The sequence below is a fragment of the Pelodiscus sinensis genome, chromosome 5 (genome assembly GCF_049634645.1).
Source record: "Pelodiscus sinensis isolate JC-2024 chromosome 5, ASM4963464v1, whole genome shotgun sequence".
In the NCBI taxonomy this organism is placed as follows: Eukaryota; Metazoa; Chordata; order Testudines; family Trionychidae; genus Pelodiscus; species Pelodiscus sinensis.
The window spans coordinates 58,720,952-58,737,236 of record NC_134715.1 but is presented as its reverse complement, the minus strand read 5'-3'; the positions used below and the strand labels follow the sequence as shown (position 1 = coordinate 58,737,236).

General features: G+C 43.0%; 1 protein-coding gene across 5 annotated transcripts in view; it reads right to left on the bottom strand.

The window, feature by feature from the left end:
- GLRB (glycine receptor beta) overlaps positions 1-14,471 on the bottom strand; it is a 71,537-nt gene extending 57,066 nt beyond the window's left edge. For 3 of the 5 annotated variants that reach the window (XM_006121851.4, XM_006121852.4, XM_014572957.3), the window contains exons 1-2: positions 8,375-8,514; positions 5,637-5,791 (exon numbers count right to left, since the gene is read on the bottom strand). In XM_006121851.4, the coding sequence (XP_006121913.1) occupies positions 5,637-5,758 (122 nt within the window). In that variant the 5' untranslated portion in view covers positions 5,759-5,791; positions 8,375-8,514. Of the gene's footprint in view, positions 1-5,636; positions 5,792-8,282; positions 8,515-14,245 lie in introns of those variants that run through there. The other 2 variants (XM_075930121.1, XM_014572956.3) reach the window with 2 other exon arrangements.
- Positions 14,472-16,285: the final 1,814 nt, after the last annotated feature.

Here is a 16,285-nt window from a genome sequence, read left to right as displayed (position 1 = left end):
GAAGCCGAGCTCTGCTCTCGGGCCTTCATGTACCCCTGGCGAAGTTCTTTTACTTTGGCCCGGAGCTGTTGGAGTGTCCTGGGATGGTGCCCTTTATCGGCCAGCCCCTGAGCCATGCGGCCATAGATGTTTGCGTTCCTGCGCCGGGTGTGCAGGGCCTGGACTGCTTCCTCCTCCCCCCACAGTTCTAACAGTGTCAGGACCTCTGTCCCTGACCAAGCTGGGGCTCTCTTTTTTTCAGCAGAGGGCACCCGAGATGGCTCCCTCGAAGGTCCTTGGGGGCCTCGTGGTACTGGAGCTGCACACATGGCCATGTGCAGGTTATGCTGGGAGAGCTCTGGGCTGACAGGATCGCTCTGTGGCCAGCTTCCTGTCACAATGCCTGCCAGGGATGTCTGTGCCTTTAAAACATGGCTATAGACAGGACCAAGAAGAGGTTTTTCCTGAAGAAGGACTCTCCAGCAGGGGGCTTCCCTGGAGGTCTCCTTCTGTCGACAAAAGAAACCCCTGCGTCCAGACTGCCCTTTTTGTCGACAGAACTCTGTCGACAAAGACGTTATGCCTCGTAAAATGAGGTTTACCAGTGTTGACAAAACTGCTGAGTTCTGTCGACGTTATGTTGACAGAACTCAGCGGTAGTGTAGACGCAGATATAGTTTTGTCGACAAAAGTCCACTTTTGTCGACAAAACTCTGTAGTCTAGACACACCCGAAGTTGTTCATACACAGGGCACAGTAGAACAAGGCCTTGTCTAAGAGTAAAAATATTGTGGGATTCCGTCTCAGGAAAGATAAAGAAATCAGGCCTGACTACTGAAAGGAGGTGCATTCAGTGAGATCAGAAAGGGGGGAGATACACTTAGCATTGCAATCATCACTATCATGTAGGATATGTTGGGCTTCTTAATCATTATTACTTCAGCAATAACTATTAGCATCATTAACAGAATGTAACAATGACTTAAATGAAAGATTTTCACTCAGCTCTCTTGTATAATGCTGCAAACCATATGGATCTTATATCAACCTGAACTCAGACAGCTTACCCATATGGATCTTATATCAACCTGAACTCAGACAGCTTACCCATATGTGATTTGGAAGCAAGGATTATCAAACATGTGGTGGAAGAGATACATTTATATTGGTGGTAGTGGGATCAGGAACTGATTCATTAGCCAAAGGTAACACTTAGAATTGTGGTTCAGCTCAGAAGTCTGAGCAGACATACATGGGGTATTCTCAGTTTGAAGCTATAAGGTTTCCTTGAGCTTGTCAGGATACATTGTGTCTCACTCTTTGGGGATTCTGAGACATACTATGATGGGATTTTATTTCCCTCCCACAATTCACTGCAGTTACAGGGAATCCTTGCCATAGACCATATTATTCAGGAATAATTATTTGGGAAAACAACTGCTAGTGAATGATGCTTCTTATTGTCTTGTTCTCATATTAATTACCTCTTATCCTAAAATATCATCATGCTCTGGCATCTATAATTTTAATGAGTGGCTGTTATAAACTATTGTCATGCAGAAGACTTTCAGGGAAGAAATAAGCATGTCTCAGAGAAGCGAACCCACAAGTCATTTTGTAACACAGTTGTCTAGAGTCTGTCATATGATATGTAACCAGTTGCCAGAATCTGCTTATAGTTTAGATGTTAGATAATTTAGCATGGCAATTTTTAAACGTCATTGCACTGTGACCCCCTTCTGACAATAAAAAATACCATATGAATATGACCCAGGGAGGGGAAACCAAAGGCCAAGCTCAACCAAGCCCCACCACCCCAGGCAAGGAGCCAGAGCTGAAACTGCTGCCCTAGACAGGGGGGCATGTAACCTTAGTCCTGTATAGTGAGGTTTTGGCTTCTGCTTCAACCCCGAGCAGAGGGCAACGACTTGCTGGGGTCCAGACCAATACTAGCTTTGGTAATCCTAACCTACTTTGGGCTCCCAACCCAAAGTTCTCATCATGTCCCACTGTTGAAGAGTTTAAGGGAGCTGGTTGACAGATAGAAATGTGAGATTAATATACACTGCTATATTAACTTCAAGGATTTAAAAAAAAAAAGTGTAATTCAAGATGCAGACTTTGATTCTAGCTTATCTAACCAGAATACAAGCAGATGATTTATACACAAATACCATTGATAAAGAGAAACACAACGCAACACACCTGACATATGATAGTAAACCAGAAGCATTATTACTTTTTATATGAATTAGTATTTTGGGATGCGGGCATTTGGCATTGAGCGATATGTACCATACTGTAGAAAGAGTCTAGTACTATAAAATTATATACCTTCCTTAATCATAGGAGTAATTTTACAACATGTACATGAGGAATATCAGCATGTATAACTGTCCCATGTACAATATCTTTTTGGGGGATGGGGGGGGGGGAGGGGAAGCAAGCACTGAATGATATCATGAACAATAATCCTCCAGAAATTCTAACATGTTCACATGATTTCTTGTAATATCTTAGAACTATGTCTCTCTGAATAATTAGGTGCATATTCTTGCAGACAGGAAGCTCCTTCAATCCAGTCATACATTCCTTGCCTATTCAAAATTTCTCAGTTCACTGGAAGTTTTACATGCATAAAGATTTCAGGATTGGACCCCTAAATAAATTACATATCCAATACACATTAGGGATGTAAGTGACTAATTGACTATCTGATAAGCATAAGCTTATCGAATAGTTGAGTAGTGACTTGACTAGTCGCTTGCCTCTGTCTTTGCTGCTTCTATCAGAGAGATGCAGCAAGGGTCTCCCATTCCCAGCAAGGGTGATCCCAGCAAGGGTGGGGGGAGCAGGAGATGGTGCTGGGGAGGAGCCGGCTTTGGTTTCCCCCAGCACCATCTCCACAGGTGACGGGAGGCAGAGACACAGAGGGGAAACAGTGCAAGTGGGGACTGAAGCACTCCCAGTTCGCGCTGGTTCTAACTGCTGCGCTTCTGCTTTTGAAATGTACAAGAGTGGCATGGGGCTCTTGTACATTTCAAGAGCAGAAGCACAGGGAACAGGGGAAACTCAAGCAGTCCCCCGCTGACCCCATGCTCCCTGTGGCCACTTCAGCCTCTGAAATGTACAGGAGTCTCGCGGGGCTCTTGTACATCTTGAAAGCAGATGCATCACAGGGAGCATGGGGCTGGCAGGGGACCCTGCGAGGCTCTTGTGTATTTCAAAGGCTGAAGCAGCCTCTGGGAGCAGGAGGTCAGTGGGAGACAGTTTGGTGCTCCCTGCCGCACTTCTGCCTTTGAAATGTACAAGAGCCCTGAAATGTAGCAAGAGCGCCATAGAGCTCTTACTACATTTCAAAAGCTGAAACCACAGTTCCCCTATGTTCTTCTGCCTTTTAAATGTAATAAGAGTCGCAGGTGGTTCTTACTACTTTTAAAAGGCTAAGGCACGGCTCCCCCTTATTGACTAATTGAGTAGTCAATGGAATTTACGTTAACTACTCAATTAGCTGATTAATCAAAATGTAACATCCCTAATACATGGTACATCTAGACACATGCAGATATTCTGTCTAATGTTTGCATAAAATATGGCCAGCATCTTCTAGTTTCAAATGATACTAGGCAAAAAAAATAAAAAAACCAAAACCCTATCTTGGTTAGAAAGCATAAACAGAGCTATATAACATAAAAACATAAGAACGGCCATACTGGGTCAGACCAAAGGTCCATCCAGCCCAGTATCCTGTCTGCCAACAGTGGCCAATCTCAGATGCCCCAGAGGGAGAAATCACAACAGGTAACTCTCATGTGATCCCTCCCTTGTCACCCACCTCCAGAGAAAAACACAGGCTAGGCCGGGACATCATTCCTACCCATCCTGGATAATAGCCATTGATAAACCTAACCTCCATGAATCTAGCTCTTTTTTAACCCTGTTAAACTCCTAGCCTTCACCACATCCTTTGGCAAGGAGTTCAAGAGGTTGACTGAGCACTGAGTAAAGAAAAGTTTCCTTTTGTTTGTTTTAAACCTGCTGCCTATTAATTTCATGTGGTGACCCCTAGTTCTTATATTGTGGGAATAAGCAAATAACTTTTCCTTATTCACTTTTTCCACACCAGTCATGGTTTTATAGGCTGCTATCATATCCTCCCTAAGTCTCCTCTTTTCTAAGATGAAAAGTCTTTTTAAATCTCTCTTCATATGGGACCCTAATCATTTTTGTTGCCATTTTTGGAATCTTTTCCTATGCCAATATATAATTTTTGAGATGAGGTGACCACATCTGTATATAGTATTCAAGATGTGGATGTACCATGGTTTTAAATAGAGGCAATAGGATATTTTCTGTCTTATTCACTATCTCTTTTTTAATTACTCCTAACATTCTATTTGCTTTTTTCACTGCCACTGCACATCGATAGTTCTCAGAGAACTATCCACAATGACTCCAAGATCTCTCGAGCAGCCACTGTAGACAGCTGGCAAGTTTTGCAGAAAAACTTGCCAGTCTAGATGCAGCCTAAGGGTATGTCTACACTACCCCACTAGTTCGAACTAGCGGGGTAATGTAGGCATACCACACTTGCAAATGAAGCCCGGGATTTGAATTTCCCGGGCTTCATTTGCATAAGCGGGGAGCCGCCATTTTTAAAGCCCCGCTGGTTCGAACCCCGTGTAGCGCTGCTACACGGGGCTCGAACTAGGTAGTTCGAACTAGGCTTCCACGAGGTGTACCGGTAGTTCAGAATAGGAAGCCTAGTTCGAACTACCTAGTTCGAGCCCCGTGTAGCTGCGCTGCACGGGGTTCGAACCAGCGGGGCTTTAAAAATGGCGGCTCCCCGCTTATGCAAATGAAGCCCGGGAAATTCAAATCCCAGGCTTCATTTGCAAGTGCGGTATGCCTACATTACCCTCCTAGTTCGAACTAGGAGGGTAGTGTAGACATACCCTATGGGTTTTACCATATATGCTCTTTGCCCAATTGAATATCAAGCAATAAGTAGCAATTAATAACTTCTAATTTCTATATTTCATTAGTGGAACTATTCCAAAAAGGAACTGTATTTATCTAACACAGCAACCATAATTTCTATTTACTGTAATATCAAATAAATATTTATATCTTATCACTGGACACTGACCTTAAACATTAGTTGAATTGCCAGTGCATTAAGAATGTCAACAGTTGTATTACTTTTTGGCTGGAACAAAACCTATATACCCAGAAAATTGATTTTAATACCAAGCTTAAAACCCTCTTTATTTACCAGTATATTTTTATCTGATGTTAGACACCACACAGTTATAAGTCCGTACTATGATTTCTGCAAAAATCTGAGAATATTGGTCTGAAATCAAAACTAGCATTCTAAATCACAATTAAAAATATAAAGTAATTTTGTCACAAGAAATTCTCATTAAATTTGTAAGGAAACCTAGACGAGACTACACAGAAAATGAATTGCAACTGAGTTTTAAGACATTACACTGCCCAAAAGACCTCTCTTTTTCCCAGCTACAAATCTCATCAGCTATGCTCTTTTGATAGGAAAAGTCAGACACCACTTTATAATCACATACAGTCTTTAGAAATATAGTATCGCTATCAGTCTTGTCACACAGAAAGTATAAGAGAGATAAGCAACATACGATGGACAGAGATATTGCTTCTTTTTCCCCTTTCCTTTCTTTGAAGATTTCTCTTTGGAATAGGCTTCTTCAATCCAGGAAGACAACAAAACTAAAGAGAGAACTGCCAGTAAGAACTTCATCTTGAGGGCATAAGTCTATGAAGTACAGCTGATCTATGACAGATAAGAAAGAGGGCTATATTAGTGGGGCTAATTATGGAAAATGGGACCTCCTAAATGTAGGAAGTAAACAAATATGTTTCCTTCATATTCAGTGGTCTCACACACACACACAAAGCTCAGACGCTCAGTAAGCGTATGTCTACATAGCAGGGCTAAAGCCAAAATCAGCTACGCAATTCCAGCTACATCAATTGCTAAGCTTAAGTCAAAATAGCTTATTTTGGCTTTTGGAGTGTTCTACACAGCAGGAAGTCTAAGAGAGAGCACTCTTCCTCTGACTTACCTGCTTTTTACGAGGAGTAAGGGAACAGGAGTCAGAACAAGAAGTCCTCCAGCTCGACATTATATCAAAATAACTGCTTCTAGTGTGGACATGGAATAGTATCAGTTATTCTGAAATAACACTGCTGTGTAGACGTACCCTAAATTATCTGGAAAGACAGGTGGTCCTGGGCTAAGTATCCTCCCAATATTTACATACAAGGATAGACTTCAGGATATTTAGGAAATATACCCATCAATAAGCTGACAAACGTATTTTTGTTGCTGTGTTTTGGAGAAATATATTTAAGCCCTCTAAAGGCAGGCCTACTTAAGAGGCCTGTGAAGCCTTATCTCACATGGATGGATTCCCCACTCCAATAACATGACCATATTCTCCCAGAGACTATTATATATCACAGCATGACAATTACTGAGACCATGAGAATTTAATATTGCATTTTAAAACATTGTGATCAACAAATTTACCATACTAGGCATATTGCAACCCTAACTCACACAAGCAGTACCACAAAAACACCCCACACACATTTCAAATACAACAATGGTCCTGTAGTCTCTCGGGTACTAACAAAAATATATAAATGGTATCATGAGCTTGTGTGGCCACAACTCACTTCTTCGGACAACAAATATTTGTCATCTGAAGAAGTGAGTTGTGCCCTGAAAGCTCATGATACTATTTATATGTTTGTTATGCTCTACAGTGCTACAGGGCCATAGTTGTTTATGGGTTTTTTTTCATTATAGACTAACACCACTACCCCTCTGAAACTTGTAAACAAATAGTATCATTCAAATTTTAAATGTGAATAGTAGGCTCTTCTATGGGATTGTATATTTGAACATCTGTCAAATACAATGCATTAGACAAAAAGTAATATACCACAACAAGTATTATAGAAATTACAAATTAGAATAAACATGGAAATTATAAAGGGTGACTAATAAGTCACATAATACTATAATTTCTTCTGCATTTTGTGTCCTCAGTACCATAAGTAGTTTTTCCATCCTTTTCTCCCCAGAGCAACAAAAGCACTTCATGGATTCTTTGTCTAAGAAATAGTAGTTGCATTTCTTTCTCCCTTAGAAGCAGGAGGATATTTATATTCCTTTTAACAACAGAAGGAGCTTCTGTCCACCCTCCAAAAGCAACAACAGAAGGGGCATCTTATGCCTAAAGCAAAGAACAGCAGGGGCTCTTTGCCAAATTACAAGATATTGTGATCTCCATCTCCTTCCCAAGCAACAGCTGCAGAGCTCTCCAACACCATCCCCAACTGCAGCAGCAGTCTCTTGACTCTCAACTACAGCAGAAGGGATACCTTAATACCATTTCCCATATACAGTATCCAAGGGCTTTCCAGCCTCTTTCCTAGTTTTACACACACACACACACACACACACACACACACACACACACAAGCAGAACTGCATCGCCTCAAAAAGAGAAGCATTAATACACAAGAATAATAATCAACAACATAAATAATATCTATGTGAGATCTTACATTGGAAGCTCCCAAAGGGCTTTACAAAATGCACATAAGGGATCCTTACACCCTCTCTAACCATGGCAGGGGGTCCCACTGAACTACCTCCCCTACACCCACATCATTCTCCAATCACAGCAACTGTTGCTCTGCTTCCATTGGCAGAAGTAGAGAGTAACAGGGGGTTCCCCCATCCCCTGCTTAGCCAGCAGGAACCTCTCTGGGGCCTGGGCTCCCTTCAGCTCTGGGTCTCGTGCACAGGTGCTGCAGCACCCGCTGGCTAGAAGCGCATTCCTTTAAACACAGGGTTTCGCGTTTGGTTCAATGGCTGTCAGCAGCCCCCCCTATACACACTGCTCCAGCCCCGCTGGTCTTGTGCGGTGCTGGCGGCAGGTTATCTGCCCTGAACTCACCATCCACACAGGGACAGCCGGGCCCCCGGCCCCTCCGTTCGCCAGCAGCAGCCACCAGAGCGCCCACCCCATCCGCAAGCGATGCCCCGCCGGCCTCTGCAATGCCAGCCCTGGGGCTCTCCTCCCCCCCCCCCCCCACATACACAGCGCAGCATCAACCCCGGCAGCACCCGCGTCCCCCGCTCGCCCAGCTCCCACTGCCCGCCAGCCTAGTGCTGGCCGAGGTACTGAAGACGCTTCGGCAGGAGGCAGCGCGCGCCGTGCCTGGGGCCGCCGGGGACACGGGCTCACCGGGCCAAAGGGGACGATGGGGCATCTCCGCCGCTTCCCGCTGCAAATCGCACGCAGCGCCACGGCCCACCCTGCGAACACCCGGCACCTACCACAGCGCGCCCCAGCCAACAGGAGCGCAGGACGCCGCAGCCCCACGACGCCCCTTTCCTAGGGCCGCGGGTGTCCCGGCAGCCTGCAGCGCGCCATGGCAGCGCCGCGACGGCCCCAGCAGTTCCCCTGGCAGCCGCCGCCGCGCTAGCAAAATAAGCCCTGCATCAAAACGCGCCCTTCCCCTTACTGAGCATGTGCAAAATGCTCGGCCCGGCCTGAGTGAGCATGTGCACAGCGCCTGCCTTGGGGCAAAGTAGCCCCTTCTCTTCCCTTCCCTGCCCTTTGCTCTCACTTTCCTGGGGAAACTCACGTTCAAGGAAATGGGTTGCAAGTATCGGTAGGAGCGTGGGGGGAAAGGCATATGGATTGCTCTTACCTGTGAGCATCACTGCTACAGTTCTGGGAGGAACAAAAAGTTCCAGGCAGACCTTCTGAGGTCCAGAGAGGCCCTGGTACCCTTCCAGCTTTTGAGCCCCCTAGCTATACTAAAAATCAAAACCACACACCCGAGACAGGCAACAACAAAATAAGGGACGAGAAGAAGAGAGGTTATTTGACTTTTTTTTCCTATTTAACAAATGCATTTCTAGCCTTTCTGTGCAACTGCACTACTTATTGAGGAGAAATCTAGCTTTCATACAATGTCACAGTTAAATGCAAGCCCATTCAAATGCTCTTGTCCCACAGTTTAATGGTGATAGTTCTTTGCCTTCTTCAACACAGTGAAGGTGCATTCACCTGAAGCCACTGATGAAGGCAAACTGACAAAAATATGCAGACACCAAGTTTGAGTTTTTCTTGAAGCAATTCCTTTGATTTGCAAGCTAGTTTAATGTTTGTGGAATATGTTAATTTGAGGAAGATGACTTTGTGACGGAGGTCTTTTGAGATTTGTAATACTGTGGCTGAAATTGGTCAAAATCTATTAGCTAATAAAAGTTATGTCTTTTACCAAATCACATCTCTTATTTGCTTAAATGTGCAGCTGTAAGCCATGCCAGTGTGTCACATTTTGGTCTGATATAGGGATGTGCATAACAAAAATTTGCGAAACTTACCAAGTGCCAAAAAGTTAATAAGTGTCTAAATTTGAGGCCTCCTTTGAGCTTGAGGCCCAGGCCAAATGGCCCTTCTGCCGCCCTCCTCCCCATTGGCCTTGATTACAGGGGCAGTTCAAGAAGAGATTAAAATGCTAGGATTGCTCCCCCAACCTCACAGCCAGATCATCTGCTATTGTGGCCCCTGGAGTGCTCAGATATAAAGAAGCATGGGTATATACACTGTGAAACATGAGGACTAGAGGAGGGTATGGTTTTTCAGGGTATGTTATTGGGGTGGGAGTAAGTATCCAAAGAGTTTTCAAAGTAAATGGGAAAGAGCAATTAACAAGCACTGACAAAGACACTTCACAAAAGTAGAGAAAATGGATTAGGAATGGGCAGCAGTTAATACAATTTGGAAAGGGGGGGACTGAAATACTTTTAAACTATCAGAAAACCATGCAAGGGGAGACAAAGTGAAATAATCTTGAACTTCAAGATATGTACCCATCATCACTCTGCTCATGTTTCTTTGTCAATTCTTTGTCAATTTGTGTGTGAGCAAATGAGGGAGACAATTTCCTCCTACCTGTTTGTACAATACCTAGCACAGATGGTTCCATTTCCAGTTCTGGCCTGGAGGCACTACCATAAAAGTAAATTATGATAAAGCTCCTCCAACAAGAACTTGAGAATTGGACAATGTGACAGAGCATGTCATTTAAAGCAGTACAATTCCCCAGGGAAAAATGCTCGGATTCCGGTTTCAAAGATAATTGTAATTTTGCATCTCTTTGAGATGCTGCAATTTTTGCTTTAGAATTTTTTTCTTCAATTAGTTTAATTGCAAATGAAGAGAAAGATCTCTTCTAAAAAATTTAGGCTCCAATCCTACTGAAACCTATACATGTACAGCACGTTAACAATACAGGTAGTTCCAATGAAGTACATAAATACTGGCAAAATTGGGGCAGTAAGGCCAAATTAAGGAAACACATACAAGACTAACTTTAGTCATCTAAATAGACTTAGCACAGAACATGTCCTCTCTCCTTTTAACATTGGAGTCCTAAGCAGAGCAACTTTCAACTACCATTCCTTGTGGCAGGGCATATTCTCAAAGTTATGTAATATTCCCACAAGGTGTTCCTATCCTCAACTCTTCATCTATAGTTTACAGAAAGACGCATTGCCTCATGCCACTCAGAATATTCCTTGTGAGGGACCATGGATATTAATAGGCAGGCAAGCATGTTCTGCTAAGTATATCCCTTAGAATCCTTATGAGAGATGAGATTGTATTGATGGAAACATTCTGAAGAGTGTCATATCCTTCAAACATGGGTGCTAGTAGAAGATGGGTACTTTCTAATATTTGCTTTGTGTCCATAAAAAAATGCAATCCCAGATTTCATTTCCAGAAGTTAAGATGGCCAACAGACTCCTTCTGATGGGCACATTACAAGAGGAAGAGTACTCCACTGATTGCATCTCCTCTTTTGCTGTGCTGGCTACTGTTGTACTAGAGATAAAGGAAAGGGTTAAAGCAGCAGTAGAAATAGGGTGTCAGGATACATTTATCTCCCTACAATGTGACATAGGGACTTGACCACCTAAATGTTTCAATTTCCTTTGGCTCAGGAAGCATTAACATGTAGGAGTGGAGTACCTGTAGCATGTGCAGTAATAGAAGTACACACAATTCTGGTGTTATTAAGCATTTCTTAGGCTGCAAAATCTGCAGTTGCCTTCTATGGCTTGCTGCAAGTTCACTTGCATTTATAAGCGCCTACTGCTACAGGGGTGCACAACTAAATGAATTGGTCAGTGCTAGCCAGATAGTTAACAAGATGATGTATAGAAAGTAATGCATCTGACTCTTCTCCCCAAGAATCAAGAAAATGAGAGAACATGGCTATATCTTTACATAGCATGATCGCTATGAGATATATAGATGTTACAAATGCAAGCATAGAAGACCTGCCTGATTAACACATAGATTCTGTCTAGCTGTACATACATCACACCATAAGATCCAAAACCCACAAATACAAGAAGCAGATATTCCCATAAAACTAATTTTTTTTAAAGTACTTAATTTTGGACAGATTATGACTAGCCCATAAGCAGCTATGTAGAGTTGAGGAATAGATGGAGTAATGAACATAATTTGGGGGAAGTCAACATGGTTTCTGTAAAGGGAAATCATGCCTTACTTTGTTAGAGTTCTTTGAGGTGGTCAACAAACATGTGGACAAGGGGGAAATCCAATGGATATAGCTTACTTAAGATTTCCAGAAAGCCTTTGACAAGGTCCCTCACCAAAGGCTCTTAGGTAAAGTAAGTTGTCATGGGATAAGAGAGAAGGTCTTTTCATGGATTGATAACTAGTTAAAAGACAGGAAACAAAGGGTAGGAATAAATGGTAACTTTTCAGAACAGAGATAGGTAATTAGTGGGGTCCCCCCAAGGGTCTGTCCTGAGACCAATCCTATTCAATTTATTTATACATTATTTAGAAAATACATTATTTATACATTATTTAGAAAATGGTGTAAACAGTGTGGTGGCAAAACTTGCAGATGACACAAAACTGCTCAAGATAGTCTGCTTTGGTCTTGACTATGAAGAGCTTCAGAAAGATTTAATCAAACTAAGTGACTGGGCAATAAAATTGCAAATGAAATTTAATGTCGATAAAGATAAAGTAATGCACATTGGAAAAAAATAATCCCAACGATAAATATGATGGGAGCTAATTTGGCTACAACTACTGAGAGATCTTGGAGTCATTGTGGATAGTTCTCTGAAAACATCCACTCAGTGTATGACAGCAATGAAAAAAGCAAAGAATACTAGGAGTCATTAAAAAGAGATAGAGAATAAGACAGAAAATATTCTATTGTCTCTATTTAAAACCATGGTATAACCACATCTTGAATAATGCATACAGATATGGCCACCTCATCTCAAAAAATATATATTGCAATTGGAAAAGGTTCCGAAAAGTGCAACAAAAATAATTAGGGGTTTGGACCAGGTCCCATATGAAGAGAGATTAAAAAGACTTGACTTTTCATCTTAGAAAGTAGGAGACTAAGGGAGGGGATATGATAGAGGCCTGTAAAATCATGATTGGTATGGAAAAAGTGAATAAGGAAAAGTTATTTACTTGTTCCCACAATATAAGAACTAGGGGTCACCAGATGAAATAGGCAGCAGGTTTAAAACAAACAAAAGTAAATTTTTCTTCATTCAGTGCACAGTCAACCTCTTGAACTCCTTGCCAGAGGATGTGTGAAGGCTAGGACTTTAACAGGGTTCAAAAAAGAGCTAGATAGATTAATGGAGGTTAGGAGTCGGGTTTGTCTGGAAATGGGTGACGGGGAGAGATCACATGAGAGTTACCTGTTGTATTCCCTCATCTGGGGCATCTGATTTTCGTCACTGTTGGCAGACAGGATACTTGGCTGGACAGACCATTGGTCTGACCCAGTATGGCCGTTCTTATGTTGTTAATGTCTCCCCTTCAGCCACTGGAAAACCTGTGTAACAGCTGGACAAGATCACATCACCTGGAACTCTGAAGCAAAGAAGGCATGAAGGAATAGTCACTTTCTACTCTGTCTCCTTACTCTGTCCTTTCTGGAAAAATCCAGGGCTTTCATATGTACAGGATATTTCACATTGTCCAAATCTGCTGCTTGGTTCACTACATTGCCCAGTCGGGGCAACTGTATCTGTGGATCAAAGAGATAGACAGGAATTTCTCCACACATGCTTTGTAACAAGAAGCCAAGATACTATGAGTTATAATCACCAGCAGAGCTAAAACCATATTTCTGCACATTTTGGAGTGCTAATTAATGAGCAAAGCCTCATGACTTTCTTCAAAGTTGGGTAATATCCACCCTGTCACCAGCCACTTCTTCTTTTAAAAATAGTTAACTGGGAAGTTACAGAAGCTAGAAAAAGAACAGAGCTCTGTAACATGGCAAACCCACATCTTATCCACTATGCCTCCCAATACAGTGAAGCCCAGAGTTTGGCACATTGTATCTAAACATTTGACCATGTTCACCTTGTAGATTCAGGAAGAGATCACAGGATTCCTGATCTCCAATATTCTACTAGTAGTAGTTCTATAACCCACTGGCAATAAATATCAAATTACCTTCTAATGATTCCTCCAAACTGGGGGCACCAGTTGTTTCTTAACGCAGATTGTAAGGGTTTATGCTGTGAATCTGAGAGAGCTCAGCACCAAAATCCTACTGCCCACTCACGTGGACTATTCTTACAATTGATGACATTTGGTTTTCCATTTTTTTATAAATCTAGTTTATTTAATTAACACACTATCAAGGGATGTGCTCCCCTTGAACAGACTCTCACAATCAAAATCCCCCCCCCCCCCGGGGGCCTCTTACCAGTGTCAGAATGGCCAGAGCCTGAGTCCCAGATCCCCATCTATGGGGGCCAGTGCAGCTCAGCAGCCTAAGTCCCTATAGCACACTTCCACTGTCGGGGTCTCTACAGCCCTGAGACCCAGTCTTAGTAGCACTCCCTTCTACTGGGGGTAAATACAGCCCTGAGGCCTAGTCCACAGGCTTCAGGAGACTACCTCTATCTAGGAGCGCTGCAGAGGGAGGGGTAGGGGGACCCAGGCTCTCCCATTCCACTAGGTCCCAGTCTAGGGCTCTATTGGCAGTGGCTTGGGCCACTGCCTGCACAGCAGGGGATCCCTCCACAATGCTCTTAGCACTCAGGATTGCAATTCCCCACCCTGCCCTACTTTCTACCACCCCAGGCATCTCCCTGTTGCTGTACCTCCAGACTGTCTCCAGGGGCCTGATGGTCACTGTGGCTGCAGTGGTAGCTATGTCAGGTTGGGCTTCATCTGCTCCTCCAGCTCTGGAGCTTGGTCAGCAGGTTCTTCCCTTTAGGTGGTGAGCTGCTTTAGGGCCATTTATACTCAAGCTCACCTGTGAGCATGCCTGGCAAGGCTGTGGGGAAGGGGCACTTTCAGCCAGCTGGGCCCAGCCCACACTCTGTCCTACAGTGCCTGGCCAAGGCACCCTGTCACACACCTTTAAAATACTTTATTCTGCTGAAAAGCAATTTGTCAGTTGTGATGTGATATGCAACAAAACACAGGTGCTCCTCATTTTGGTATGTGTCAGACATTTTGATTGCCTCTGTCACAAAGGTGTAGCAAGTTACTCAATCTTTCTCTCCCAGCACTACCAAACAACCATAAGAGGGTTTTCCCCTCCCCTATTGGCAATGTGGTTCTGTACCATCCCTAAGAATAAGTTACACCTACCAGCCTGGAACCTTGCAGAAAATGTCAGTACTTTTGGATTCCAATGGCCAACGTGTAAAAAGAGCCTGATTTATTTGTTTCCTAGAAGTCTAGGCACTTTAAGTTTTGTGTATGAATTGTATATTTTAAAATGAAATCAAAATGGCACACACAACATAAAATATCAACATGTAACAAACTAATGGAATTAATCAACCAGCTGGACAACCAAATGCAGAAAAAGATAACCCATCACTTCTACAAACCTCAGTTCCTCCGTATCTCTGTCTTTCTCAAACACCCAGTTAAAACAGATGACCCTTTATTACCCAAGAACCTCTGGATGCCAACTGACAGAGGGTACTGGGGTACAGGGGCCCCTGAAGTAACTATAAGAATATCATATAGGGTCTCTATTGAAAGCCTGTGTCACATAAGACCTCTAGATAATACCTATCTGGAGGTCTGCTGTCCCCTGGCAGGCTGAGGGCTGGTTTCAGAGGGGCGGCAATGAACTGGCATTAGACTGGCTAGAGTCCAGGACAGAAAGCCCCAACCCCATTGCACCATGGAGCAGAAGTTCTGAGCTCTCACAGTACTTTTTATTTGAATCTCTAAGCTTTATGAAATGATTGTGTCTTTATTTTATAACTGAACTGAAGCATTGTGCATAATACAGGAGGAGTTTACCTAGGGGCAAGCAGCATTCAGACGCTCACAGCAAACCTTATGTTCTTCAGTGAATCAATCTCACCTCCTCCATAGAATCCAGCTGTAGCTTCCTACAGCTCCCCTTGACTGAAAACAGTTAACCCAAGCCAATGGGAACTGCAAGGCTCTGTGTCTGTGGAGCCTTTAAATATACAAAGTGGAACAGCCCATTAGCAGCTTTCCCAAAGTGGGCCCATGGCCCTCTTTGAGAAACAATGATCTAGAGATATTTCATATGCACTGTTGGCACCAAACACTAAGCATAAAATGATTTGATGTTGTGTGACTCAGAGATCTGGCCTTCTTTCAATCACTTCTTATATTCAGAAGCAGAGTTGCTTGCTTTTCAGCCATGTTGCCAAGATGAACAGCAACGCCTTAGCACACTGTGCTCTCAAACACATGAAGGAGTGAATGGCCTGACTGAATCTTTGGAGATCTGTTGATTCACAGAATTGAGCCAGGTGTGGAAATTGCCCTACACAATACTTGATGCAACACCATCAGTCATGGTCAATGTATCTGGCACAATTGTCTGCAGTAGACTATGCATGTTTGAGGCTTTAGAGTTCCACATTCTTGATGACAATTAGTTAAATAATTTGTACTGTTGTCAAAACTAAGAGTATGCCATGGTTATATAGCAAGCATATTAATATTATTAAGGCTTTCCTTTTTGTTTGCTGGAGTTAAGTCATGTGTCTTCTCAGAAGTCTTAGATTATTTGAGGGCACCTATAGTGATCTTTAGCTTTTAAATATAAAAGAAAGCTCCCTAACCTTGGTTTACTAGAAGCTGCAAATGAAGGACACAGAATGGATCATCTGATGATCACCTGTTCTGTTCATTCCTTC